We start from the raw sequence: 25,785 nt of genomic DNA on the forward strand, positions 1-25,785 counted from the left end.
AATCCACATGGAAATTTACCAAAGATGGAGGAGGTTTCGGCTTGGAACATAGCCTTTGAGTTGTTTCGAATGCCTAGCTTAATTTTGCTAGGAAACCAAAATTCCCCCCTGTGGGGAAAACAATTCTAGAAAGTCTCACTGGGATTTTAGGCTGTTTCTCAATAAGCTACAAGAAGTATGCTCCTAGGCATTCGCTTTGATGGAGTATTTGCTGTTGTGACTATCTCTAACCTTTTTGATTAATATAATATTAATAACTCGCATTAAAACATGTCATGTGAAATGCCAGCCTAGTAGCTGGCACTAAATAATTATTGTTGGTTTGAGTGGGATATATATTATAATTCCGTAATTGATCTTTGCTAAAAGCAAATAAACTTAGGCGCAGTAACAAGATCGAGAGAGAGAGAGGGAGGGTGATGGCGAAACCTAGACCAGACCGACCCACCATCCCATCCACCTTCAGGCGTGTTTTCACTACATGCTCTTGCGAGGTTCTGTCTCTCTCTCTCTCTCTCTCTCTCTCTCTCTCTCTCACACACACACACACACACACACACACACACGTGCATCTGCAGTTGACTTAACTTTGGTTTTTTACCCCCTTTTCCGTTTCTATTAAGCTGAAACTTCTGTCTTCCATACTGTAGCTCAAAGCCTACGGACAGTGCTTGGCCAGCAAGGTTCCTGCCATCGAACAGGGCATGTGCTCCCAGGAGTTTCTGGCTCTCAACAAATGCATACTGGAATTGGTAACCCTGATCTTCAGTCTCTGTCATTCGATTTGACTTTAACCCTCCCTGTTTGTTTCATTGATGCACGTGATTTTGGTCCTAAGTAGGCTGCGTCCTATTCGAAAGGGAGCTGCAGCAAATTGATTGAGTTCCACAATAACTGAATGGCATCTGCTGTCAGTCGCCTGTCAGAGTCGGGTCTCTGATCGGTGTGTCCCAAACCCAACAAACCCAACAACTCCACTGCCGAGGGAAAACAGAAAAACAACCCCCAGAGAGAAAATAAACCGAGGATTAGTGCTACCTGAATTGGAAATTGTGGGGAAGAATTGGCTTACAATTTTGGCAGCTCGGGTTCTCAAAATCAACAAAGATGAGTCTATCGTAGACATGTTTTTGTGAAATGCCATTTGTACCCCCTTGGAAGAACTGTTCGTGGTATTTCTGATGTGAATAGCACGAGCACTATTTTGCCGATTCCTTACCATCGTAGTAAGAATGATAAAAACTCGCAATTTACATATTCAGACCAGGTCATTATAACTATGTATATGTAGGAAGTGCCGATGTGGGTCAGTTCACACGCTTATGCAGATAGCTACACATACAGTTTAAGATATCTGGAGATGATTTGAGTTGCTACTTGCAACCTTCTAGTTGCATCTTATGCAGTCAAAGCATTAGAGTCACCTTTTAAGGCTCATTATTGCCTATCTATTAGTTGTCGTGAATGGTGGAGTAACAACAAATCTTTTTGTAGCACTAAGGAGGTAGTGGATTTGGTGCTGCCATTTGCTTTTTTGGACTTTTCTGCAGAAAGAAGAAACCCCTACATTGCCAACAACTCGCAGTGCCTTCGCAAAGGTTGCCAAATATCTTTGGGGTCTATATTGTGCCACAGTTTTCATGCAACCAGAAATTTACATGTTTTTTTCATTACAAGAAAAAAAGAGAATGGGAGAGACAGAGAAACTCTGAAGATGAATGCTGAATACTGAATAAAGAGAGCAGAATATGGAGAGAGAGAGAGAGAGAGAGAGAGAGAGAGAGAGAGAGAGAGAGTGCTCGTGTACCTTACACTGACTGAATCTCTTAGACTTGTCTGAATAATGACTAATCACATATGCAGCCAATAAGTACAGTGAATAATCAGATAGGTTGGACCTGCAAAATGGGCAGACTTGCTGTTCAGAAAGAGGAAATAATAATCATGGAAATGCTGCGTGCCAATCTGTCCTCCCTGAATAACTGGCAGACTGCTCATAAATGCTGCCTGCGTGCCCTAAACTGCTGTCCAAACTGTGTCAAACTGATGCAAACAAGGGCTGAACTGCTAAGAACACAAACGATACAAGCTCAAAGAACAGACATAAGGACTGATATTCCTCATTCCATGGGAGTCTATTCAGACGTTTTTGTGGGGCTGTACCTATGGATGCTATTGATGAGGTTCAATTCGAAGTTGAGGAATCGGATGAGATTCACATTTCCGAATAGATTTTGACACATATTGAAAGAAAGGTTAAAGGTAAAGTTTCTGTTGTTATTTGGTGAAGTTTAAAACTATGCAAATTTGGAGTTGTCATCTGGTGAAGTTTAAAACTATGGACATTTGGGATCTGAAGTGGATGGAAGAGTGTGCTTAGTAGATTCACCTCAGTTGGTGGATGCTAGATCCAAAGCATTGCCTTAGTGTTGAGAATAGCAAATGATGCTTGATATGTATGCCCATAGAGGCTGGATGTGTGTCCAAAAGAGGCTTGTATGAAGGAAACTGCTAGGGTTTGCACTGAGAACACACAGAGTGTACGACCACGATAGAAACACAAAGAGACAGACACAGACACAGAGGGCAAAACTCAAACCCTAAACGCAAAACTCAAAACTCAAACCCTAAACGCAAAACTCAAAACTCAAACACAAAAACTCAAATACAAACAGAAGAAAGGAGAGAGAGAACACAACTTTGAAGTGAATGAATGCTGTAAATGAATGTAAGAGTGTACAGTGTGCTCAAGGGCAGAGCAATGTCGGAGTGTGACGTCCACCGAAGACGGATCCCAAGTCTGTGACCACTAGTCGGAGTGTAGTAGTGCTGAATAGTGAATGGCAGGAGAATGGTCACCAAAACGCAGTAGTCTGGAGGTTGGAAACTGGTAAATGCAGCAGTGCACCACTGATCGGAGGCTGAAAATTGTGCACAGTCTGTTGTAAATAGCAGGTTGAAACAGTGTCTGAGAGTGTCAGGGCCTGTAATGCTAAAAACGTAGGCTGGCTGACCCTGGAGATGATGGACAGCAAGCTGAACAGCAGTCTGGGATAGTTTGGAGGAGTTGAGCTTTCGTCTACAGCAATGGACAGACTGAAGATAATGTGGTTGCAGTCGATGATGGCTGGACAGCAGATGGAGGCGGGCTGCAGGCTGGAAACTGAGCGCCAACAGCAGCAGAGGATGTGTGGGTTGGTGTAACCTGCAAACAAGGATGATAGCTGAATGGGGGTGGTCTGTCTATTTATAGATGTGGAAGGGTGCCTCAAAAATTAGGGTTTCCACTAAACTCTCTTGAACTGCTCCCCGTTTTAGGGTTTCCACTGAACTCTCTCAAACCGATTCCCGTTTTAGGGTTTTACTCTAAAAGAGCATTTTTAGTGTGTTTTGGGGCTGTTTAAGAGACTAATCAGCAAGTAATGCATATTTTAGCTCAACATCTTGCCCATAAGTGACTTTGTATGAAAGATAAACATATAATGTATGCTCTAGGAAGAGATGATAGAATTCCATAAGCACAGTGAGGTAGAGTGGTACTATCCAAAAGCTATATAAGCATGTACTTGACACTCATTTCAATGATATAGTACTATTATTCTGTATTACTCAAGATTGTGTTTATGAGTCAAAGTTAATCTATTTTGGAACCTAATTCGCTTGAGTTACAATTATTTATCTCAATCATGTTTTATGTTTATAAGTTATAACCTCTATCCGCCATAGCTAGCATAGCTCTAGATCCGTGTTTTTCAACATGGTATCAAAGCCATGGTGAGCTATGACTAGCTTCATTAGCATAGAGACCTTCTTTAGCCCTGTTTTATTATCAATGGATAGTAGGAGTTGAACCTACCTTAAGGCCCTCTACCATATCCATATTTAGGCTTATTCTTCATATCATATCTTTCTCATTCTTCTCTTCACTTAAAATCCACCATAGGTCATTGAAGTGACAAAGCTGAGTAGTTGGAGAGCAACCTTTATCAGGGTGAACTACATCAAGTTTTGGATACTTTGTGTGTCCAACCGCTATCTTTCAAAACACATCCACACCTCTAAGCTCTACAATAGTTGAGTCATTGCGAGGCAAGGTCTTGAGTGATCTTACTATTTGAAGGGCATGCTACGGAGGAAAACAACCACAAAATAATATTAAGATAAACAAGTCTGTATGAAGCTGTTGGGATTTTACTCCTCTCGGATAGAGAATAAGCTTTAAAAATGAAAAAGTAGGAAGCTGCTAGGATTGTAGCTGCTAAGAATAAGAAAAGCGTCTACAGTCATACGAAGCAGACGAGCAGTTGCAGAGGATAGCTATTTGCATGTTGCATAGAGAACTCGAAGGTTGAAAATGCAATCTGTTGCAGCTTATCTCCCCATCTTCGATATAACAACTTGAAGAGAAGAATCGAAGAGAAAAAGAAGAAGAGAGCAAAGAGCTCAAGGACTCTACAAAAGCATTGTCTGCTGCCTTGACATGTCCGTGGTTGAATCGTAGCCAAACTCACAATAATAGGGATTGGACATCAAACTCACCTCCCAATCATAGAGCTAAACGGGCTCACCCTCGATCCTGGGAGCTAGCAGCACTCAAGGTACGATCACATCCCAAGGGTTTGCATCCCATACCACCAGCTGTCACGGGGACGTGAAATTTTGAGATGCTCTAATCTTGTTGATAACATTTGATTAAGATATTAATAAGATGTATAAGATTGTCTAGCACATGTGATGCACATGGCAATTTTTTCATTGTAACAGGCTAAGGGCCCTAAGGATGTAGTGGGTATTAAAAGTAAAAGTTGTGATAAGTTATGTCAATTGGATTTTGGTGGTTAGGTGGTGTTAATTTTAACCCTAGGATAGTTGTTTGACCAATAAATGTTAGTGGTGATGCTAGGGACTAGTACTATTTAATTAATTAATGCCAGTCTAAGGGTCAACAGAGGTTGGGGATCACTCTAGGTTGCAAATGGCCTAGTCAATCTAGTTATGGATGGGTAGATTTAATTTTGGGTAGGGTCAAAAGGGTTGAAATTAATTTTCAAGATTATTGAATTTTTAAAATTAATCAAATGACTAGATAATGTTGAAAAATGAGCTTAGAAGATTGCCACTTGGCAAAAATGTCCATGCAAACTAAGAAAACGTTTTTGGGGACTGGGTCTTAGCTATTCAGTTAGTTTACAGCTTGGGGGGGAGAGAGAGGGAGCTGTTGGTCCATTTTTTGATCAGAGAATGGCAATTTGTTGCAAAAGACAGCTATTTGGGGGCCTCAGCACAAGTAGGGGACAGTAGGGAGACACCTTCAAGGGGCTGGCAACAACATTGCTGATCAAGTGACAACATTTTGGAGGTGCTTTGCAGTAGGTGACTACATTAAATGTAGACTGGAGTAGGCAACAGGTAGAGTTTAGGGTTTTCTCATGAATTCTCTCTCATTTGTGCTGTCGCTCACCTTCTCCAATCCATTCTCAGGAGATCTCAGCATTTCTCAGCCATTTTGAGCATATCTCAGCCAAATTTGGTGGACAACAAAGGGATCTTTGTTGTAAACTCTAAATTTTTGCAGAGATTAGGATTTAGCAACCACCTTGGGATGCGTTCCAACAAGATAAGGCATTGTACATTGAAATTAGTACGTGCAATTTGTTGTATTGTTAGGGATTCCATATGCCTAACCATCCATTGTAAATTTGGGGTAGCATTTGGTCAATTGGGGTCCAATTAAAGCAAGTTTTGGGTAAAAATCAAGGGGCAAATTGTCCAATTTATTTGTTGGTTGTTGGATCAGCAAAGGGGCTTTTGGATCAGCCAAGGAGATCATGGAACTCGGCTTGTAATACATCCATTGGTGATTGAAGTCTAAGAAATACTGAAAGGGGCACCGGTTTTGGGGCCAGCAGGGTGTCTACTGTCCAATATTATTAAGGTAAATTGTGCATTTTTGGTTACGTGAGTTTTGTGCTTGCTATAATTAGTACTTTATTAGGTTATTTACCACCCTATCCGAGGAGGAAGGCTGGTTTCAAGGTTCCATTGGTGGGACACCATCAATTCCCTTGAATTGGTGGGCCAGAGGCACCTAATTGAAGGTTAGAAGCTTTGCTTTAGTACCGAAATTGAATTCAGTTTAGCATTATAGCAAGAATGTCTTTAGAGAGTGAGATGGGGTTAAGTAGGGATGATGCCTCTCAATCTGAAAATTCACAAAGTGTCCAGAGAAATGCATTGCCTAATCTTGGACAAGGCATGCAGCATGGACAGCAAGTTGATAATGTTGGTTTAGACCAAAATGTGGATCCTTCTAGGCCTTTAGAAGCTGATGATCAGCAAGAAGAAGAGGAATTTGATGACTAGTTTAAATATCAGCTAAGGACAACAGCTGAAATGTTTGTGCAATTGGCAAATGATCTTCAATTCATGCACTTTTTGAACCCCTTAAAGGAGGGTGAAACCAGCCTTCCTTCTCGGATAGGGTGGTTTAACCTGATTAAGCACTTAATTACAGCAATTAGCAAATGAACATAAACTGAAATGCTCACTTTACCTTCATAAACTCGGACAGTGGACACCCTGTTGGCCCCAAAACTGGTGCCCCTTTCGGTATTTCTTTAATTAAAATTTCTGATGGATAAATTACAAGCCGAGATTTCACGATCTCCTTGGCTGATTCAAAAGCCTCTTGCTGTTCCAATAATCAGCAAAGCATTCGGGCAAATTGCCCCTTGATTTTCACCCAAGACTTGCTCTAATGGAACCCCAATTGGTCAAATGCTGCCCCAAATTCACAATAGATGGGCTGGCATCTAAAATCCTCACAATTCCATGAATTTCCGGTGCTGATTTCAATGTACAATGCCTTTAACTGATGGCATGGGTCCCAAGGTGACTGCTAAACCCTAATTACTGCTGTAATTTAGGGTTTACAGCAGCAAACTCTCTGCTGTCCACCAAATTTGGCTGTACTCTGCTACCCATGGCCAAGAATTGCTGAGAATACTTGAGCATAGACTGGAGGAGATGAGAGAATGCTGTAGAAAGAGAGAAAATCAGCTGAAATGTATCTTTTGATTCGTAGCTCTGATGACAAATCTGATGGCACCAACCGCTTCAAAAGGGGGGTAAAACACTAGCTCGGTTGGCAAGCCCTCCTCTCCTACCGCCGCCTCTCTTGAGGTGGAAGAGAACCTACTGCCCCTTGTCCTGTTGCGGCGCGTGATCAGTCGTCGTCACCTCTCAGAGCCAAATCTGACCACCTTTTCTCCCTTTACCAAGCTTCGAATGGCTGCCATCCAGCTTCCACCACCTTCCAACAGCCTTCTCCCTAGTTGCATGGGAAAGTTTTGCCAAGTGGCAGCCTTTCTAATGCATTTTCAACCATTAAATTAATTTTTCAGAATTAATTAATTCTGAAAATTAATTTCAACCCTTTTGACCTTTGCCCAAAATTAAACATGCCCATTTGTAATGAAATTGTTTAGGCCATTTGCAACTTGGAGTGGTTCCCGACCCTTAGACTAGTATTAATTAATTAATTAATGCTAGTCCCTAGTGTCATCATTGACACTTAATGGCCAAACAATTGTCTGAGGGTCCAACTTGGCACCAACTGACCACCAAAACCTAGTTGGCATAACTTAACACAACTTTTGCCTTTAACACCCCATCGATCCTCGGGGTCCTTGGCTCGTTCCCATGAAATAACTGCCATGTGCATCGCATGTGCTAAACAACCTTGCACATTTGATTAGTAACTTAATCAAATGTTACTAGCAAGATTAAAGTATCTCAAAATTTCACCCCCGTGACAGAGGGTAGCAAAGGCAAGAAAAAGAAAGTCTTCAAGAGCTTTGGGACAACAAGATGCACCAAAGAAAGAGCCAATACAATAGGGTATGCATTTAATTATGGGGCAGCCATGTTACTTTGGTAGCGATTCTAGTTTCCATGCTATGGTGGGTTGGGGATTGCATATGGGGATGTATGGCACACATCCTTATGATATGTAGCAACCAATGTGTGGTGTGCAAGGCCCAATGTCTTCGGGTATGGTTGGTAATTTTCATAACCCCACTGTATAGCAATGTTGGCATGATGCCAGGGTGCAAAGTGGCAAGTTTGGCAATGCATGTATGGAGCCCATTGTGTTTGGGACTCATGATATTAATGCTGGTCTTGCAATGCTTTGTTTAGTGTTGGTTATGAGGAAAAATGCAACTAGTAATGCATGCAATGTATGGGAAAATATATCTTGGTATGGCTAGTGTATGCAAATTTCCATGCAGAGTCACATTGCAATGGTCCAAAGTATGTAAATCAGAATAGTACCTAAGTCTGCAAATAAGAATGGTGCCTAATGCATCTGGTGCTTATAGCATGTTAGATACACACGAGGGGCTAGTCAATTGGATGCAATGTTGCGTATTATTTAAGTTGGAATTGCAATAATGTGAAAGTATAAAGCATTGTAATGCTTAAGGGGAAGAAAACAACTTAGTGGAGGTTTCGAGGCGAGTAAAGTTAGAGGTAAAGTCTCCATATGCTTCTTGGTGAAGCTTTAGCATTGTTTCACTAATAGATGCAAAGTGGATGGAAGAGGATGACTCGGTAGACTATCCTCAGTTGTTGTAACTTTACTAAGATGCCTTTCAGTTAGAGCCGACTTTGATTCAGGCTCAATCAAGTTTAGCAGAGTAGGGGTCCGGAGTATTACCTGATGCTCAAGAGGGAGGTAGCACTTTCACTTCGCCAGATGTGGACAACTCTATATGTAGTGGATCTTGGATGTAGTCAACATGCATCTAAGCTATTGTGTTGATGGTATGTCTGCCACGAGGTTACTACACAATGTACTAGTCATTGTGAGATGTATGCAGATGGGTATGAGTTTGACTCGGGCATTGAAACTATACTTTTGTATTAGTTTTATGATCACTTTGGCATGAGTTTTTGCCTCAGTTTTGAGACAAAAATTCTGATCAGTTTTAGCTTAGTTTTTGATCAATTTGAGAACGGTTTATGGTCACATTTGGGATCGGTTTTGTATCAGTTTTTGCAATTAGTTTGTGAGTAGTTTGGGATCACATTTGCAACAGTTTGTCATTAGTTCTCAAATCAGCAAGTGATCAGTTAATGATCATTTTATACTCAGTTTTCAATGGTCTACAGGTGTTCCCATGGCTAGTAGCATGTTAGTAAATGCCATTGACAATTTCAACCATGGTTTATGTTGAATTAATACTTTTCTATGGTTGATAGTGAGAATAGTTGAGAAACATGAGTTATGGATGCATCCAATGGGTTTCTAGCAACAATTTTGGATTGTTTTTTAGATATATATCATGTTTATGTTGCTTGGAAATTTTTAACAGGTTTGGGGCATGTGGCATGGTTAGTAGACAACAATGGCCAGTGTTGTGAGTGTGATGCCTTATGGAAATTCTAGTGTAGTATGCTTCTCCTTTGGCACAATGGAATGCAATTGAGGACAATTGTAGGGATTTCAAGGCGGAGGTATGTCATGAGGACGTGAAATTTTGAGATGCTTTAATCTTGTTGATAACATTTGATTAATATATTAATTAAATGTTCAAGGTTATTTAGCACATGTGATGCACATGGTAGTTATTTTATTGTAATAGGCCAAGGGCCTCGAGGATGCAGTGTGTATCAAAGGTAAAAGTTGTGATAAGTAATGTCAACGTGGTTTTTGTGGTTAGTTGGTGTTAGTTTTGACCCTAGGATAATTGTTTGGTCAATAGTATTAGTGGTGATACTAGGGACTAGCATTAATTAATTAATGCTAGTCTAAGGGTCAACAAAGGTTGGGGACTACTCTAGGGTGCAAATGGCCTAGCCAATTTAATTATGGATGGGCACATTTAATTTTGGGTAGGGTGGCCGGATAATTTTGAAAAATGGTTTAGAAGGCTACCACTTGGTAAAAATGCCCATGCAAATTGAGAAAACGTTTTGGGGGTTGGGTCTTAACTATTCAGTCAATTTACAGCTCGGGAGAGGGAGGGTGATGCTAGTTCATTTTCTGATTAGAGAACAACAATTTGCTGCAAAAGACGGCCATCTAAGGGCCGCAACATAGGTAGGGGATAGCAGTGAGACACCTTTTAGGGGATAGTAATAGTATTGTTGATCAAGTGATAGCATTTTTGGAGGCACTTGGCAGTAGGTGATTGCATTAATGATTAAATGCAGGCTGGAGTAGACAGTAGGCAGGTTTTAGGGTTTTCTCAGGAAGAAAATCAGATTTCTCTCTCATCTTGGCTTTCTCTTACCTTCTCCAACCCATTCTTAGGAGATCTTAGCATTTCTCGGCCATTTTGAGCAAATCTCAGTCAACTTTGGTGGACAATAGAGGAATTTCTGTTTTAAATCCTAAATTTTTGCAGAAATTAGGGTTTAGTAGCCACCTCGGGACGCGTGTCAACTGAATAAGGCATTGTACACTAAAATTAGCACTTGCGATTTGTTGTATTGTTAGGGATTTCAGATGCACAACCATCCATTGTAAATTTGGGGTAGCATTGGGTCAATTCGGGTCTAGTTAGAGCAAGTTTTGGGTGAAAATCGAGGGGCAAATTGCCCAATTTATTTGTTGATTGTTGGATCAGCAAGGGGCTTTTGGATCGGCCAAGGAGATCGTGGAATCTTGGCTTGTAACACATTCATTGGCAATTGAAGTTAAAGAAATACTGAAAGGGGCATCAATTTTGGGGCCATCAAGGTGTCTACTATCCAAGATTATCAAGGTAAATTGTGCATTTTGGTTACGTGAGTTCTATGCTTGTTGTAATTAGTGCTTTGTTAGGTTACTTACTACCCTATTCAAGGAGGAAGGCTGGTTTCACTAGTCAATGCCATTGTGATGTACGGATGCATTGGCCAATGGCCCATTAGTCCAAGTATGTTGATCACATAATGAATGTGCACAACAAGGCCTTGAGTCCTATAAATAGGAGTTGGCTACCCTAACCCTGAAATGCCATCATTGCATTCTCACCAAGTCACTTCATGACCGTTGTGACCAATGCTACTAGTGCCCATTTATATGTGTAGGGATGTTGTCCAATGGGCCAAAAGTCGAGGAGTGATGATCACACAATAAATGTGCACAATAGGGTCTTGACTTTTGAGTCCTATAAATAGGACTCGACTACCCCGACCATGAAGTGTGCTTAGTGCATTCGCACTAAGTCACTTCATAACCATTGTGACCGATGCTACTAGTACCCATTTGGATGTCCACCTCGAAGTGTCCTAAGTGCGTTTGCACTAATTTATTTCATGACCAATGTTATATTCCTAGACATTCGAAAGAGTGCTAGTAGCATTGTTCATAGTAGTCATGAAGTGACAATGTGCGAATGCACTTAAGGGCACTTCGGGGTTAGGGCAGTCGAGTCTTATTTATAGGTCTCAAGGCCCTATTGTGCACAATGTACATTCATTGTGCATTGTGCACTTCGGGGTTGGGGCAGTCGAGTCCTATTTATAGGTCTCAAGGCCCTATTGTGCTCAAAGCACATTCATTGTGTACCACTCTTGGACCCTTGACATGTTGGCCTATGTATCTATATATGGGGATGGTGTGGACTGGTGCTATGGGATGCCAACCCTTGGGATGTGTCATGACCCGAAGTGCTACTAGCTCCCAGGCTCGGGGGTAATCCCATGTGGCTCTATGATGGGGAGGTAAATTTGATGTCCAATCCCTATTATTGCGAGTCTGTCCTAAAAAGATTGGTGCTCGATTAATAAAAGGAAGATTGATTTACTAGTCTCCTCTTGCTGCTACTCAATCCCCGTTTGTAAGGCGCCAATAGTCTGATTGGCCTACGGACAATTGGTCAAGTTTGAGGGATGGTTCGTTTGTTTCATGGACAACTTGTTTGTCCATTAGCCATTTTCTTTAATTTTGCTCGTCTCGCGAAGCTTCCAATTGTCTCTCCCCAAGCTTTTGATTGCCTCTTACTCTCCCTCTTTTTATTGTCGCAGCACCTATCCCACTGTGACTTTAGTAGAGAGACGACCCCCACCCCCCCACCCCCCCAACCCCCCAACCCTGAATCTTTGTATTCATGATATCGAAAGATACAACATTGAGACACATCTTAGGACTACACCCTCGTGACACCGCACATATGAGGGTTCACCACTGAATATAGGGAATCACACGTAGAGTGGAAACCAAGCCGAGCTTAGAGTCACAACTACTCCCTATATAGGTGTTTTTGGCTCCTACGCCATGGTATAGCTACAAAGTCCATATCCTTACACTCACCCCCGCTTAATGAATTGCTGTCCTTAGCAATTAAGGGTATTTTCTTGACTCATTTCGGGTTCTTAACATAGCTTATACTATCAAGCTTGTCAATGTCTGTCGGTCTAGGTGAAACCGGCCTTCCTTCTTGGAATGGGCGGTGATAACTTGATTTAAGAGTTAATTACAGCAATAAATAAATGCACATGAAATGAAATACACACTTTACCATAACATTCTTGGACAGTAGACACCCTGTTGGCCCCAAAATTGGCGCCCCTTGCGGTATTTCTTTAGCTTTCATTCAATTGGAAGGAGTACAACTCGAGATTCTTCAATCTCCTCCTGCTAACCAATTGCTCTTGCTGTCATAAATGACCAGCAAGCCTTTTGGGTCATTTGCCCCTCGATTCACCCAGGACTTCTTCTCCAATTTGACCCTTGGCTGGCCAAATGCCCAAATCAATTCGGGATGGGCTGGCTCCTGAAATCCCTTGATAATCTTCAATTAACAGCTGCTGATTTCGGTCCCTTGAGCTTTCAATCTTTGGCACGGATCCCAAGGTGGTTGCTAAACCATAATTTTTGTTGTAAATTAGGGTTTATTGCAGAAATTACAGATTAGCCCACCAAAAATGGCTGAAATCTCCTCCCAAATGGCTGAGAATTGTTGAGAATGGCTGAGCATAGGCTGAAGGAGATGAGAGAATGCTGTAAAGAGAGAAATTCTGAGATTTGTTGCAAAGAACTGATCAAAATCAGTTGCTACCCTACTGTACTAGCTCCAAACGGATGCACCAACAACAATAGGAGCATCAGAGACTATGATCTTCAGGATAAAGTGCATCAGCAGCAATTGCCAGCTTCCCAAGGTCAAGAATTTGCAATCTCCATCACCAAAATGGTCTCCAGTGGTTGGGAAATGGCCCCAAAAGCTGGCAGCAACAGTCCAACACCTCTTTTCAATAGCTCCAAAATGAAAAAACGAGATTTCCCTCTCCCTTCAGCCCTATTTAGCCTTTCCCCCACTTACACGGGAAAGTTTTGCCAAGTGGCAGCTTTCTTAATCCATTTTCAGCAATTTCCAGCCATTTAATTAATTTTCAGAATTAATTAATTCTAAAAATTAATTCAGCCCTTAATCCATGCCCAGAAACTTGACCTTGCCCATCCAAAAATTAATTGGCTAGGCCATTTGCAACCCAAAGTGGTCCCATGTATTAATTGACCCTTGGATAAGCATTAATCCATTAATTAATGCCTAGTCCCTAGTGTCACCACTGACACTTAATGGCCAATTAATGGTCCTAGGGGCAAACCGACACCAAAATTCACGTAGAATCTAACAAGTGTAACTTGTTACAACTTTTGCCTTTGACACCCATATTTTTCACAGGGTCCTTCAGCCTTCAACTGTGAAAAAGTAGCTTGCACCCCACATGTGCAACACATGTGCATCTTTTAATTGCACATTTGATTAATCCTTTAATCAAATGTCAATTAAACATAAGTAAAGCATCAAATTTTCACGTCCTCGTGGCACTAGGAGTGACTCCTTAGCGGAGTCTTAATGCAGCCCATTTCTATCAAGCTGGTTAGTGTCTGCCGTATCATGACTTGGGGGTCTTAACACAGCTTATGCTATCAAGCTGGCCAAGGTCTACCCATCTAGACTTAGTTCTTTTATTGTTTTTGCGTTCCAATCCACCCTCGACTCAATTACAATTGAGGAGTGGGGCTTCATAGTCCTAACTTGAGGTGGCTTGGTGCTTATGGCTTTGCATGCCAAGCTTTGTAGGTGAGATTCCAAGTTGTCGCACTGTTGGAGTCAAGGCGTGGTGGCGCGATGGTTGCCATGTTGTGCCGCGTCTTAAGGGAGGCAATCCATTGAGTTGCTCCTTGCACCGGGCCTCCCTTTCTTCGTGCCGTCGCCTTGGGCCTTGGGGACTTGGGTCTCTTGGTTCGTTTGCCAAGATGCTTCGCCCTCATCGCCAAGTCAAGTACTTAGGCTGTTTTCTTTGGCCTCTTTGCCGGATCTTTTTTGCTTGCTTTGTACTTAGACAAGCTGGTTGGTTTAGCTTGCCTTCTCTCACGGAAGGTGCGGTCTTGGTGCATGGCACCTCTTTGGCTCTTCTTAGCCTCATTTGGAGTTGAGGTTCTTGGCAGGGAATAGACTAAGTCATCACATTTAGGCCGGATTTTGGGTTGCGGAAGCAGAGGTATCCTTGAAGCTCTTGGGGTGACGACCATCTGTGTGGTGCTTGGTGTGTCACGGATCCATAGGATTGGGATGGCAACTCCCTGCATTGCTTGCGGCCTAAATGTTGAGATCTTTATCTTTGTTAGCATTGAGTATGGTCCCAATGGATTCCATAGACCAAAGACAGTCACCTTAAGAGTGATTGTGAGAGTTCTCCAAGGCTCAACTAGTAAGGTTCCCTTCCATGGCACTAAGTTACCTTGGTTGGACCATATTTCGAGCACTCCCTTCTTTGAGGCTTTGTCCTCTGACTCCTATTCATGCTCATAAGGGTTTGCTTCGGGCTCAAAGGCATAGCCAATGTATCCATTGCTGAAGTGCACTTGGTTCTTACTTTGATCCGATTTGGCTAGGATGGATGTGGCCTTGGATCAAAAGCTGGGGTTGCTTCGTCCTTAGCCACGAGTTGAGTTTGGGGGTTTCTAGAGGCATCTTCATTCTCATCTCTCATCCTGGCTTTGTTGGCCTGCCTCCGTTTCTTGGCATTTGGTTTCACCTTCTTCGTCGTCTCATTCTCGTTCTTTTCCTTCTCTATCTTTTGCTCTTCTTCTTCTTTTTTGTTTTCTATCTTTTTTTCTTTGGCCTTCCTGCCTTGATCTATCTTTTCTTGCTCTTCTTGCTCTAGTCTAACTTCTTCCTTTGGCTTCCTAGCTCTCCATAATTGTTCTTTTGCTTTGCTCTCTTCGTCTTTTCTTGCTTGCTCAATCTTTTTCCTAACTTTCTTCTTCTTGTTTTCTTTTACTTGTTTTTTGTTATCATGGTCTAGCTTCTCTTCTTCTTCTAGCTTCTTCCTAGCTTACTCTACTTGTTCTGCTATCTCTTTTCTTCTATTTTCTTGTCTCATCTTTTCCTTGATCTTCTCTATGGCTCCATCTAACAAATCCTTTTCTTCTTCTTTCCTATAATCTTCTATCTCATCCCATATTTTCATGATTCTCTCCTTCAACTCTTTTCCTAGGCTGTCATCCTTGAACTGTGAGGGTTTGGTTGATTCTTGTTGTTGGGGTTGTTGGTGTCGAGGTGTTTCAAGATCTGGGTTGAGCTCATCCTCCCCCTCTTCTTCTTTTTTCTCTTCTAACTCCTCTCTCTTTTCTTTTTCTTCAACTATATCATCATCTAAAGTAGAATTGTTGGTTCCATGTAGCGGATGCCCTACCCCAGGTGCTTTTACCCCTCCATTCTCATCTTCTAACTCTATCTCTTCATCTACTTCTTCATCTTCTTTTTCATCAGAGGCATCTCGTGCCTCACAAGAGGGTGCCAATCTAGCCTCACCCTCAATCTCAATGGGTAGAGGTGTTTCAAGATTAGGATTGAGCTCATCCTCCCCCTTCTCTTTTTCTAATACTCGTTCTTCAACCAATTGGGCTGCAACTTGTGGGTACAGTGGTTCCCCCCTCTAACATGCCCACCTTGCTTCCTCTTCTTTTCTGTAACCTAACTCCATCATAATATTTTCTACCTTTGAACTCACATCTATTTTCCATCCTTCTCCCTTCACATAATACTCCATCATTTCTTCCTTTTCTAGAACTTGTTCGATTTGGCATTCTTTGGGATAGGGGTAGTCGGTGTAGAGGTATTCTTCTTCTGGGTGGTAGTCGATGAGAACATCTTTAGGGTAGCAGTATTCATCTCCTTCAGGAGGGTATTCGTGGTCGAAGTATTGATCGCCAGGGTAGCCTTAGGGTAGTAGTCTTTCGGGTAGTAGTCGGGGTAGTAGCCGTCAGCTTCTTCTTGGGGGTGAGGTATTCTAGGATCTGTGTCGAGCTCATCCTCCCCCTTGTCATCATCTTTGTCTTCGTTCGACCATATTTCTTCTTCTTCTTTTACGTGTTTCTACTTCTCTTGGCTCTTTGGTTTTTCTTTGACTGGCTTTGCTCCATTCTTTAGCTCTTGGACTCTTTCAGCCCGCATCCACTTCAAGTATGGTTCAGCTCGCTCTTTGGCTTCTTCAGATCTAGAGGCAGTCTCCCAGTCCCACCTCAACATGATTTTCTCTTGTAGCTTCGTGTCAAGGTCTCAAATTGTCTTCACTTGCCACAGTTTGGCTCTCTCTTGCACCATGATCAACTGGTAGTCAACCTCTTCCAGGTCTTCATCCAACTCTTCAGCCTTCTCTTCAAGGTCGTCTAGCACATTGGCTCTTTGTTGGGTCTTCCTTAGTATCTTGATGGTTTTCCTTGTCTGTTCGATCATTTTGAGCTGTAGCTCTTTCTTCTTGTATGTGAATTTGAGCCAGTGACATAGCCCATCTTCCTCTTCAAAGAAAGTGTCCTCCCACAGCCTCAACTCTTCCAAGGCATTTTTGAATGGTATGCCGCGCGTTCCTATCATGCCACGGCTCCTTCTCAACTTTGTTGGCACATCAGGCTCCCTTCCAATTTTCAATAGAAAACTTGCCCGGGAGGACGTGGCGCTTCGCGCCGTGTCGGGGTCGGGTCGTGTCGTAATGTTAACACTAAATTTAATGATAATACTAATGCAACCATTTAATATTAATGTTAGACCAATATTTAATGTTATAGTAACATTAAAATTAATAATAACACTAACATTAACCTTGGAGCAGCAGCCCCCTTGATTCTGATTGTGAAAACCACTGAAAATCCTTGCGCACAAGCATCATCCCAAAACAAAACCCGAGCACGAGTACAAAACAAGAAATATACCTTGCTTTCATACCTACCACCGGTGACATGTGCCCCTTGTGCACGCCTCTCCCGCCAATATTGTCCCATACCACCCTTATTGAGATAAAGGTGTACTTGTCAGGCATGAATCATCACGGTTCCATGAGCAAAAGTGGCTTTGTGCACATAACAAGCATTGAATGAAGGCATGCTTAGGTAATAGTTTACCTTGCTTGTTCAACCTTTAAAACATCACCCCAAGTTTAACTAGAGTGAGCTGGAAATCTGGTACAATAAAATGTAACATTTTCCTTTTTCTACAATAATGATAGTTTGAGAATGTATGATCTCTTTCTCACACACATGCAGGCACACTGTCAGGCAATGCTCCAGCACAGGAGGCTTGTTCTTGCCTTTAGAGGTTTCACTCATTGAGAACTTCTATTGTTAATGAATAAGGTGGTCTGTGGTTTTAGAAAAGTATTGTTTGTGTCATTGAGTTTTGTGTACCGAGTCTTTTTAGTTGCTTTTGCATTACGTCAGTGGAGATTGACTGTGCCAAAGAATATCTTACTTGCCAAGTATGTTTTGACTCTTTAAACCTCATGTTTTGAGCAGAGTTTTGCATAGCAAGTCTTTTTCATGGCTTTTGCATCTTTGTAATCCTAGGTCAGTGGGTAGGAGCTGTGCCAAAGGATTGAATAGTTAACAAATATGTATCAACTCTTACTTTGAGAGATGGTCTGTTATGGCAGATGAAAAACCAAAAACAATGAAGTATGTATTTGAAGTCAGGCTTTTGTAGAGACATTGGGCTTTCTGCATATATCAAAGTATTTTTAACTGCCAAGGTACACTTTGTTACAAACCTCCTTAGGGACATTTTCTTTATAAAGGACAGGTGTGCCCTGCCCATTTTTCACTTCTCCCTTTAGTGATTTTCAAATGGAGCTGTGAGGATTGGTTTTTGTCCCTTTGTCTAGTGGCTCTTCAGCTCTCTGTTACCTGAATGTCAGCATTGCAAGCTGCATCAACATCTAAACCAGCAGCAAACATGGCTGGATCAGGGGCCTTGTCCCATGTTTACATCCAGTATCCTCCTTTCAGATGCAATATTCCTGGAGCCTTTGGAATGATGTATGATGATGGTAATCGCCTTCTATTAGTGCCCTCTCCTGGCAAGGTAGAGACTTAACATGTTTTGAGCAAAATTAACATTTACACATATACCAGAAAATTTGCAGCTTTCTTCTGACTGACTTTAATGTATACTGATGGCAGATTTTTTCATGGCCTCTGACACGGCAACCAAGTGCTGATGGTCCAAACATTACTGCTGTTGATGATGGACCTGTTTTGGCCGTTCGCTTTTCTTTGGATGGCAAAATTTTGGCGATTCAAAGGTCTGAAAATGAAATTGTGTACTACAATAGAGAAAATGGTTCGAAATTCAGTCAGCAATGCAGGACACGGACAGAGCGTATTCTGGGTTTCTTCTGGACAGATTGTCCAACTTGTGATGTCGTTTGTGTGACCAGCAGGTGTGAATTGAATCCTTAATGTGCTGGATTATGGAGTTGTTGAAGCATGGCATTTATTAACACTTGTTTTCTGTTTTCTTTTCCAGTGGACTAGAACTTTATGCCCTTACACCTGGAATGAATGCTCTAAAACTAGTTGATGTGAAACTTTCCAATGTGAGCTGGTATGTCTACACACATGAAAGCAGGCTCGTACTATTGGCTTCAGGGGTCCAATGTAAGACCTTTTTTGGCTATCAGGTATGAGTATTCACCTGCTTTCTGTCTGTTCATCTCTATTTCATCATAGAGGACTTTGCTGTTAAGTTTTGCCATGTATCCTCTTGTATAGTGGTTTACTGGTCAAACTTATAAACGTATTAGTACTCATTAGGCCCAAAATTATTTTGAAAGCTGATATTTTAATGCAATCAGTAAGTGGGTCAATAGGAGCACATGGCATGCTACTTGTCTGCTTGCTTCAGTTACAAAGCTGAAAGTTTAGAAATTAGAGTGCGATGTTCAGCAGCCTGGTCTATGTGGACATCTCTGCTGGGGTTTGGATTCATTTGTGGATCAAAGTAAGTAGGTTTTTGATTAGCTGAAAGATGCATCACATATTAAACATAAATTAATTCTTAGATTGCATGATCTTTAATAGTGCTTAGAAAAATTAATAAGGTTATTTGAATGCCCAAAGAAACCTTGGCCTCTTTTTTCCGTGAAATGGTATAGCTGATGTACGCACTTTGATTGAAGCACTAGTTTGTCTCTACTTGGACAGACATTAATTTCATGATTGCCTCTGATAGCATGTGATCACCATGGTACACTTTGGTTTGCATGAAATATGCAGATCAATCATTTACCAAGGCATTCTGGATCATCCACTTGTTTGAGAGGTGTCACTAAAACTTTACCTATCTCAATTCTCAACTAGTGGAGGATGTCCACATGGCTGTCATGTGTATGGCTCAGGATGGTGTGACTTACATTCATTGGTGTGTTTCAATTGGACAGAAAAAGTTGAATGCCGGATGACATTAAACATTTTTAGGTTCAGATCAGCAGTGGCCCGTTTTTAGGCAATTAATTGTATTTGGTTGACCATTTCCCTGGGCCAACCTGCTGTAGAGAATTTTGGTGGTTTAGGGTTATAAATAAGCCACTGCCTCTGACTTGTGCAATTAAGTTCAGTTTGCAGATCTCTCATAATCAAAATGTTAGATTTCATCAGTAGGCACTCTCTCCTTTAATTTCCGAGCAACGATTTGCGTTTCTTTTGTTGATCATTTGGAGGAAGTGCAACCATCTTTATGAGTGGTTCTCTTTTCGCTGAAACAAATGCATTTGTCAGAGTATCTCGGGATCCTCCCAAAGCAACTTGTTTTGGTTTTGAAACGGCTTTTCAATCCAGGCAACAAGTCAGTTAGTCCATGGCATTTGTCATCTGGTGTTGAATATGAAAGTAAAGGAAACTAAACAAAATACTCAAGGTAAAAAAAAATCCAAGTACAAAATGAACCAGGGCTCTTGTATGATCCCCCAGAACTAGTAATATTGTTTTTGCTGAAAACTGCCAACACAGCTTCCATCTGATCAGGGTGAAGCTATCTATAGTGCTTCTCATTGCCTGGGCAGCTGCCATCACCTTCGTGAAGTGACTTCTTCTTGGCTTTTTTAAACCAGCCATATTACAGCTTTCTTTTTGCTAGGCGAGGCATCCTTTTGCCCAGTTTTCTACGCTTGTTTAAGCATAGGTTATTCAACCTTTGGTCTTCATAGGTTTTGGCCTATCCCCGCTTTTCTGTTGTGACATATGCTGTCCAGAAGTTGTCAAAAGGGAAAACTCTTCATTTTGAGTTGCGCTTGATTGGTCTTTTAGGTTGAGCTCACTAGAGGAGGACTATCATCATTAAATCCTCTTGTTCTACTCTGCTTGTCTTTGTTGAGGATTCTGGCACAAAGCTGCCTGTCATGTTAGTTTAGAGACCTTTGGGAGAAACTTGTCCCTGACTGATGAAATGGGTGGGCCTTTCTTACATAATCTCCTTGTTCCTAGCTGCGAATTGTTTGCCAGTGCAGTGCTTTTATTATACTGATTAATGATATTATATGTTTGTTATGTAGCTTATGCTGGTTTTAACATCTACTCCTTGGGAATTTATAAGGGTAAAAACCAGCTCTTAAAGTTTCTGTCACTAGTTTTAATTCTCACAAACAATGGCAACAAATTTGTGGGGCATGCTATCGATAGTACTCGATTCCTGCCTGGGGGTGTCCGCATTATCTGCTTACCAGTGTTCTTGCAGTTTTTGCAAGCATCAGAAAAGGCTGACAAAAAACTGATCAAGCTGCATGCAGCTAGTTCATAGCTTATTCAAATGTTTTGTTGGTATTCTCTCAGATGCATTTTGATCATGTGCTAGAATAATATCATGTGGAATCTGCAGAAAGGTAGAAGCTCACAGTTTTGACTCTGATGCTCTCTATTTCTATGTGTGTTTAGTTCTCTGCAGGGGGGATTATCCGGTTGCCAAAGTTTGATGCCAGTTTGACTAAAGCAGAGGTCAATAAGAAGCCAGTATTGGCACCTGAAGATGTCCATATAGCGACCATGTAATTTATGAGCTGTAATTGCAGTTTTTTCTCTGCCTGTCTTCTTCTGCTGTCATTGAAACATTTTGTGCTTTGCTTGTTACCAGGTATGGGAGACTTTACTGCCTACAGGTAGATAGGGTGGCTATGGAGATGAATATCTACAGATTTTATCGTGATGCAGTTGTTCCTCAGGTAAGTTTGAAAGAGTCTCCTTTAAGGTCACAACATGTGTCCACAATTGAAGTCGGGGGTCTGGTACAGGCACTTGCTGATTTGTTGGGTGATTGTGCTGCAGGGAACACTGCCCATATACTCTGAGAAAGTGGCAGTCAGTGTTGTGGACGGCGTCCTTTTAGTTCACCAAATATCCTCAAAGGTGGTTTTGCTTTACGATATTCTTTCTGACATAAAGACTCCAATATCAGCACCGTTGCCTCTGTTACTTAGGGGGGCTTCCGGTTTGACTGATTATGAAGGACAATCAAGCTATTTGCCTGGTTCTATTAGTGAAGATGCAGGAAACCTAACGCCCTCTGAGAGCTATATCTATGGAGATGGATGGGCTTTTGTAAAGCCAGACATTATTTTGGACCATGTGCATGGGTTGCTATGGAGAATCCTTTTAGATTATGAGGTCTGTGCAATCTTCTTTCAAACTGGCAAGGGCAACACAAGACATGTTAGCTTTTGCTTTGAGTACAAATTAAAGCAAGTGTTTGCTTTTCTCATGCTTAGGCTATCGCAGCTAGCGCATCCGATATCCCTTCATTGCTAGCATTTCTTCAGCGGAGAAGGCTAGATGCAGTGAAGGTGACTTTGTGGGACACTCCCATTTTTAGTTTTTTTTGAGTTTTTGGGTTTTTGTATACTCAAAACTATCTTAACTTCAACATTTGCATATTCTCATCTTGTTTTATGCTCTCTACAGGCAAAACAGCTCTCTGTCTCAGTTCTGCACTCTGCCATTGTTGAAAAACGACCTCTGCCATTGATATCTGAAGCAATGGATGTAATAACATTAGCGTACTCTCATTCAATCAAAAGAAATCCACCAGCAAGGCAGATTGCAGCAAGACAGCCACAGCCTGTTTCTGTCGAGCAGGCAAGCAGTGGTATGAATGCAGTTATTGCTGATAATTCAACAGCGATATCTGGGACAACAGAGATTTTGGAGGAGAGATCTAAAGCTGATGAAGACCAAAGGAGCAGTAGGGCTGGGAGTTTGGCTGGAGCATCCATTGTTGCAGATTTCGCTTCTCAGGAAGTTCAAGATGATGCTATCAGTGTAGAGGTGATTTGACTTTTTAGTAGAGCAAAGGGGATATTTGGTTTTTGTAGTGTGTGTGTTTTTGTAAACTTGATGCTATGTGATATATCTGGCAGGATGGAGGGAAGATGGCAATAGACAGTGAAGCTCAATCACCAAGCTCTTTTTCTCCACAGAAATCTTCATTTAAGAGTGCTGAAAAAGCAGTTGAGACAGTTTCTCAAACACTTCTTCCTGTTGTGAGTGCAATTTCACCAGAAGAAATGCACCAACTTATTTTTGCGAGGATAGATGAGGAAATGGCAGTGGATTCTTCCTTTCTAGAAGCAACAATAATTCAATATATGCGGAGGTACTTTTCAGTAATTACGTATAGAAGAGAGATCAGGTTTTAGAAATATTACACATGCAATGCTGGCATCCTGCTTTCATTTAAGCAAAGCAAATTCTCGATACTTCTCTTCCATAACATTGCTCAATGGATCAAAGGCACACGTTTGAAGATTTTTTTCCAAGTGGTTTATAAAGCCTTGTGCCTTTGCATATGTGCTGATGTTGCATCTTTAGTCTGTTTAGATGAGTCAATGGCACATCATGTATATTCAAGTTTTTGAAGTCCTTTCATATGGAACCATGTTTCATGCTGTGCTGGAAATGACAAGTGTGATCGGTGGTTCTTAAGCATCTTAAAAATAAAAAGGGGTTTTCAGGAAGTGGCTCTGTGCCCCTTTTATGCATCCCAAGTTTTATTAGCCTGCTATTTCAATCTGCTACTTCAGCATGTGATTCATGTCAATTGACTTGTAAGGCATTGTAATTGGTTTCATGTTGTGCTTTTATTTTCTTCAGTGCTGCAGCAGAGAAACTGAAGGTTCCACCTGGATTACATGCATTAGTAGTACAGCTACTTGCCAGAGATGAACGTTATGCAGAACTGTCACAGTTTGTCTACAGCAAGGTGTGATGTTGCAAAGCATTTTCATGTTTTGCATGACTTTGTCAATGCCTTCTTTTCTTTGTTAGAGATTATTTAGCTGTCCATCTGTTGTTGGTGTATCAGATTATAGAACCATCACATGAAGCTGCACTGCAACTGCTGGAAGTGGGGAAAACACATCCACCCACACGCAAAATTGCCATGGACATGCTGAAACAGGTATCTGCTCATGCAGATTATATTTCTGTGCTTTTGCAGGAAAGCCGCCTGATGGAGGCCCTTAGATATGCTAGGCAAAACCGGGTATGTATGACAAATTCCGTCTTTCCAATTGTAGATGTGAAAGTTACTTCTTAAGCTCTTTTCATACAAAAAGCCTTGAATTTTGTTGACACCAATTCTCCATAATTTCCTCAATGCAGGTGGAGGCTGTTCCACCCTCTACATTTCTGGAATCGGCTGCAGCTACAGAAAATGCAGAGAAATTGGCTACTGTACTACGTTTCTGTCTTGATTTTGTTCCAAATTTCGAGCAAACATCAGAATACTCCTCCTATTCTGCTATTCTGAAACAGAGAACTGTGACTGTAAGAGCATAGCCCATGTAAAAGGGATGGATTGGCTGTAGTTTGTCCTCAGGCTATTAATCATGCTTTTGGCTTATGCGGATCCCAAAAGAAAGCCCAATCAATTAGTTCAATCATGATGGCCTAGCACGTGTCGCTACAGCCAAGTTATTGTATGCTAACAGATGATATATTGTACTTGCATCCTCTCGCCAATCTTTGGAAGCTAACTGGCTATATGTGAACGTGCTACTTAGCTTTTCTGTAAATGTCATTGCTATTTACATCTGCCTGTACTGAGCCGAGTAGTCCAAAATTGTGTTTAAGTGGAGTTACTTTCCATTTTCCCAACTGCTATTTATGTCTGCTTGTGCTGCACCGAGTAGTCCAAAATTATGTTTAAGTGGAGTTACTTTCCATTTTCCCAATTTATATAACTGAAGGTACTTGTATGCTTTCTTGAGACTTGCTCTTCAACACAGTTAGCTGTGGAATGCTCAGTTGATTTCTCTCTTTATTGGAAATATGGCAGCTGTCAGTGTGCAGGTAGTGAAGGGGGTAGATAAGAGACCATAAATGGAACGAAAAGGTAAAAGCTGTGTACCAATGTCACACGGGTGCAAGCCCTGTCACAATCAGTTCTAAATATTTCTCAGGTCAGGTCAAAGTTCTGCTCCAGTTCCTGATTGCTTTCTCTTGCACTGGACTGCAGCATGTGGACTGTCTGAAGTGTGGTTACCTGGTGTAGTAGACCTTAGCAAATTTTTGGAAGGTCTCTGAATAGATTGTTGGACCGATTTAAGAACTGGGAGGAGCACCCTTTTTTCAATTTTCAGGAGGAAAATTCCAAGATCTCTTTTTATGACTACCTTCTTGAAGGTGCACATTTTAGGGGTGAAAAGCAATTAAGGGATATATTTGGAGCATTTGGGGCACTTAAGACATGGGACCCAAATGCTCCAAACATACATTGCATGCCCCAAATTTCTACGAATTTCCTTGATAGACCCCCAATGCCACAAATTGCCCAAATTTTCGTGAATGTCCCAAAATTGCCACAAATTGCTCAATGCCCCAAAAATGCCACAAATTCCCAAATGCTCCGAATGCTCTTCTAATTGTTCCAATAACCTTTAATGCTCCAAGATGCCCCAAATATCCCAAAATTGACTCCATTATCCCCATGCTCCAAATTAGAACATATAAATGGTTGATTACCTTAGAATTGAGGACAAGGTGATGTCTAATTATGATTTGCAAGAGTTGATGCATTGAATGTGAACCCTATATGGACTCATGATTGGCTTATGACTTGTTTTGACGCTTTGAGTAGAGAGAGAGAGAGAGAGAGAGAGAGAGAGAGAGAGAGAGAGAGAGAGAGAGAGAGAGATTGAGATTGAGATTGAGATTGAGATTGTGTGAGTGGGTGAGCATTAGGCAATGAAGATGGATGAGTAGGTGGTAGAAGGAGAAGAAGCATGACACAAGCAAGAAGAAACAATAGGAAAAAACACCAATTTTTGGCTAGTGGGCATGGAACGGCTGTTCCAAACAAGGAATGGCAAAGGGAACACGCGGGAATAGGCTTGGGAACAACAATGAACCTTTCTTGGCTATCTCACTTTTGGGAGGGTTTGGAATGTTTTAGGTTGTTCCTACTAGTCGGAATGGGCATTTGGTTTTTCTATGCTTGATTATACTTTATTGCAGGCATACTA

The 25,785-nt window shown here is 41.5% G+C and overlaps 1 protein-coding gene across 1 annotated transcript; it reads left to right on the forward strand.

Annotated features, from left to right (window-relative positions):
• Window positions 1–372: 372 nt before the first annotated feature.
• On the forward strand, window positions 373–24,351 carry LOC148022074 (C18orf8). The gene is made up of 15 exons (XM_087697685.1): window positions 373–494; window positions 651–752; window positions 17,932–18,027; window positions 18,160–18,359; window positions 18,458–18,717; window positions 18,804–18,957; window positions 21,206–21,315; window positions 21,402–21,489; window positions 21,593–21,931; window positions 22,033–22,107; window positions 22,226–22,588; window positions 22,681–22,916; window positions 23,414–23,522; window positions 23,625–23,804; window positions 23,924–24,351. The coding sequence occupies exons 4-15, from the start codon at window positions 18,186–18,188 to the stop codon at window positions 24,098–24,100; spliced, it is 2,265 nt and encodes a 754-aa protein (XP_087553811.1). The 5' UTR covers window positions 373–494; window positions 651–752; window positions 17,932–18,027; window positions 18,160–18,185; the 3' UTR covers window positions 24,101–24,351.
• Window positions 24,352–25,785: the final 1,434 nt, after the last annotated feature.

This window comes from Lygodium microphyllum, chromosome 17 (assembly GCF_053477565.2).
Source record: "Lygodium microphyllum isolate KBCC chromosome 17, Lygodium_microphyllum_v1.1.10, whole genome shotgun sequence".
Taxonomy (NCBI): domain Eukaryota; kingdom Viridiplantae; phylum Streptophyta; class Polypodiopsida; order Schizaeales; family Lygodiaceae; genus Lygodium; species Lygodium microphyllum.

Excerpts from the sequence above, each read along its gene's own strand:
- LOC148022074 (XM_087697685.1), top strand. The coding sequence starts at position 18,186 with ATGTCAGCATTGCAAGCTGCATCAACATCTAAACCAGCAGCAAACATG. Across the intron at positions 22,917-23,413 it reads ATAATTCAATATATGCGGAG|TGCTGCAGCAGAGAAACTGA; the intron begins GTACTTTTCAGT and ends TATTTTCTTCAG. Across the intron at positions 23,805-23,923 it reads GATATGCTAGGCAAAACCGG|GTGGAGGCTGTTCCACCCTC; the intron begins GTATGTATGACA and ends TCCTCAATGCAG.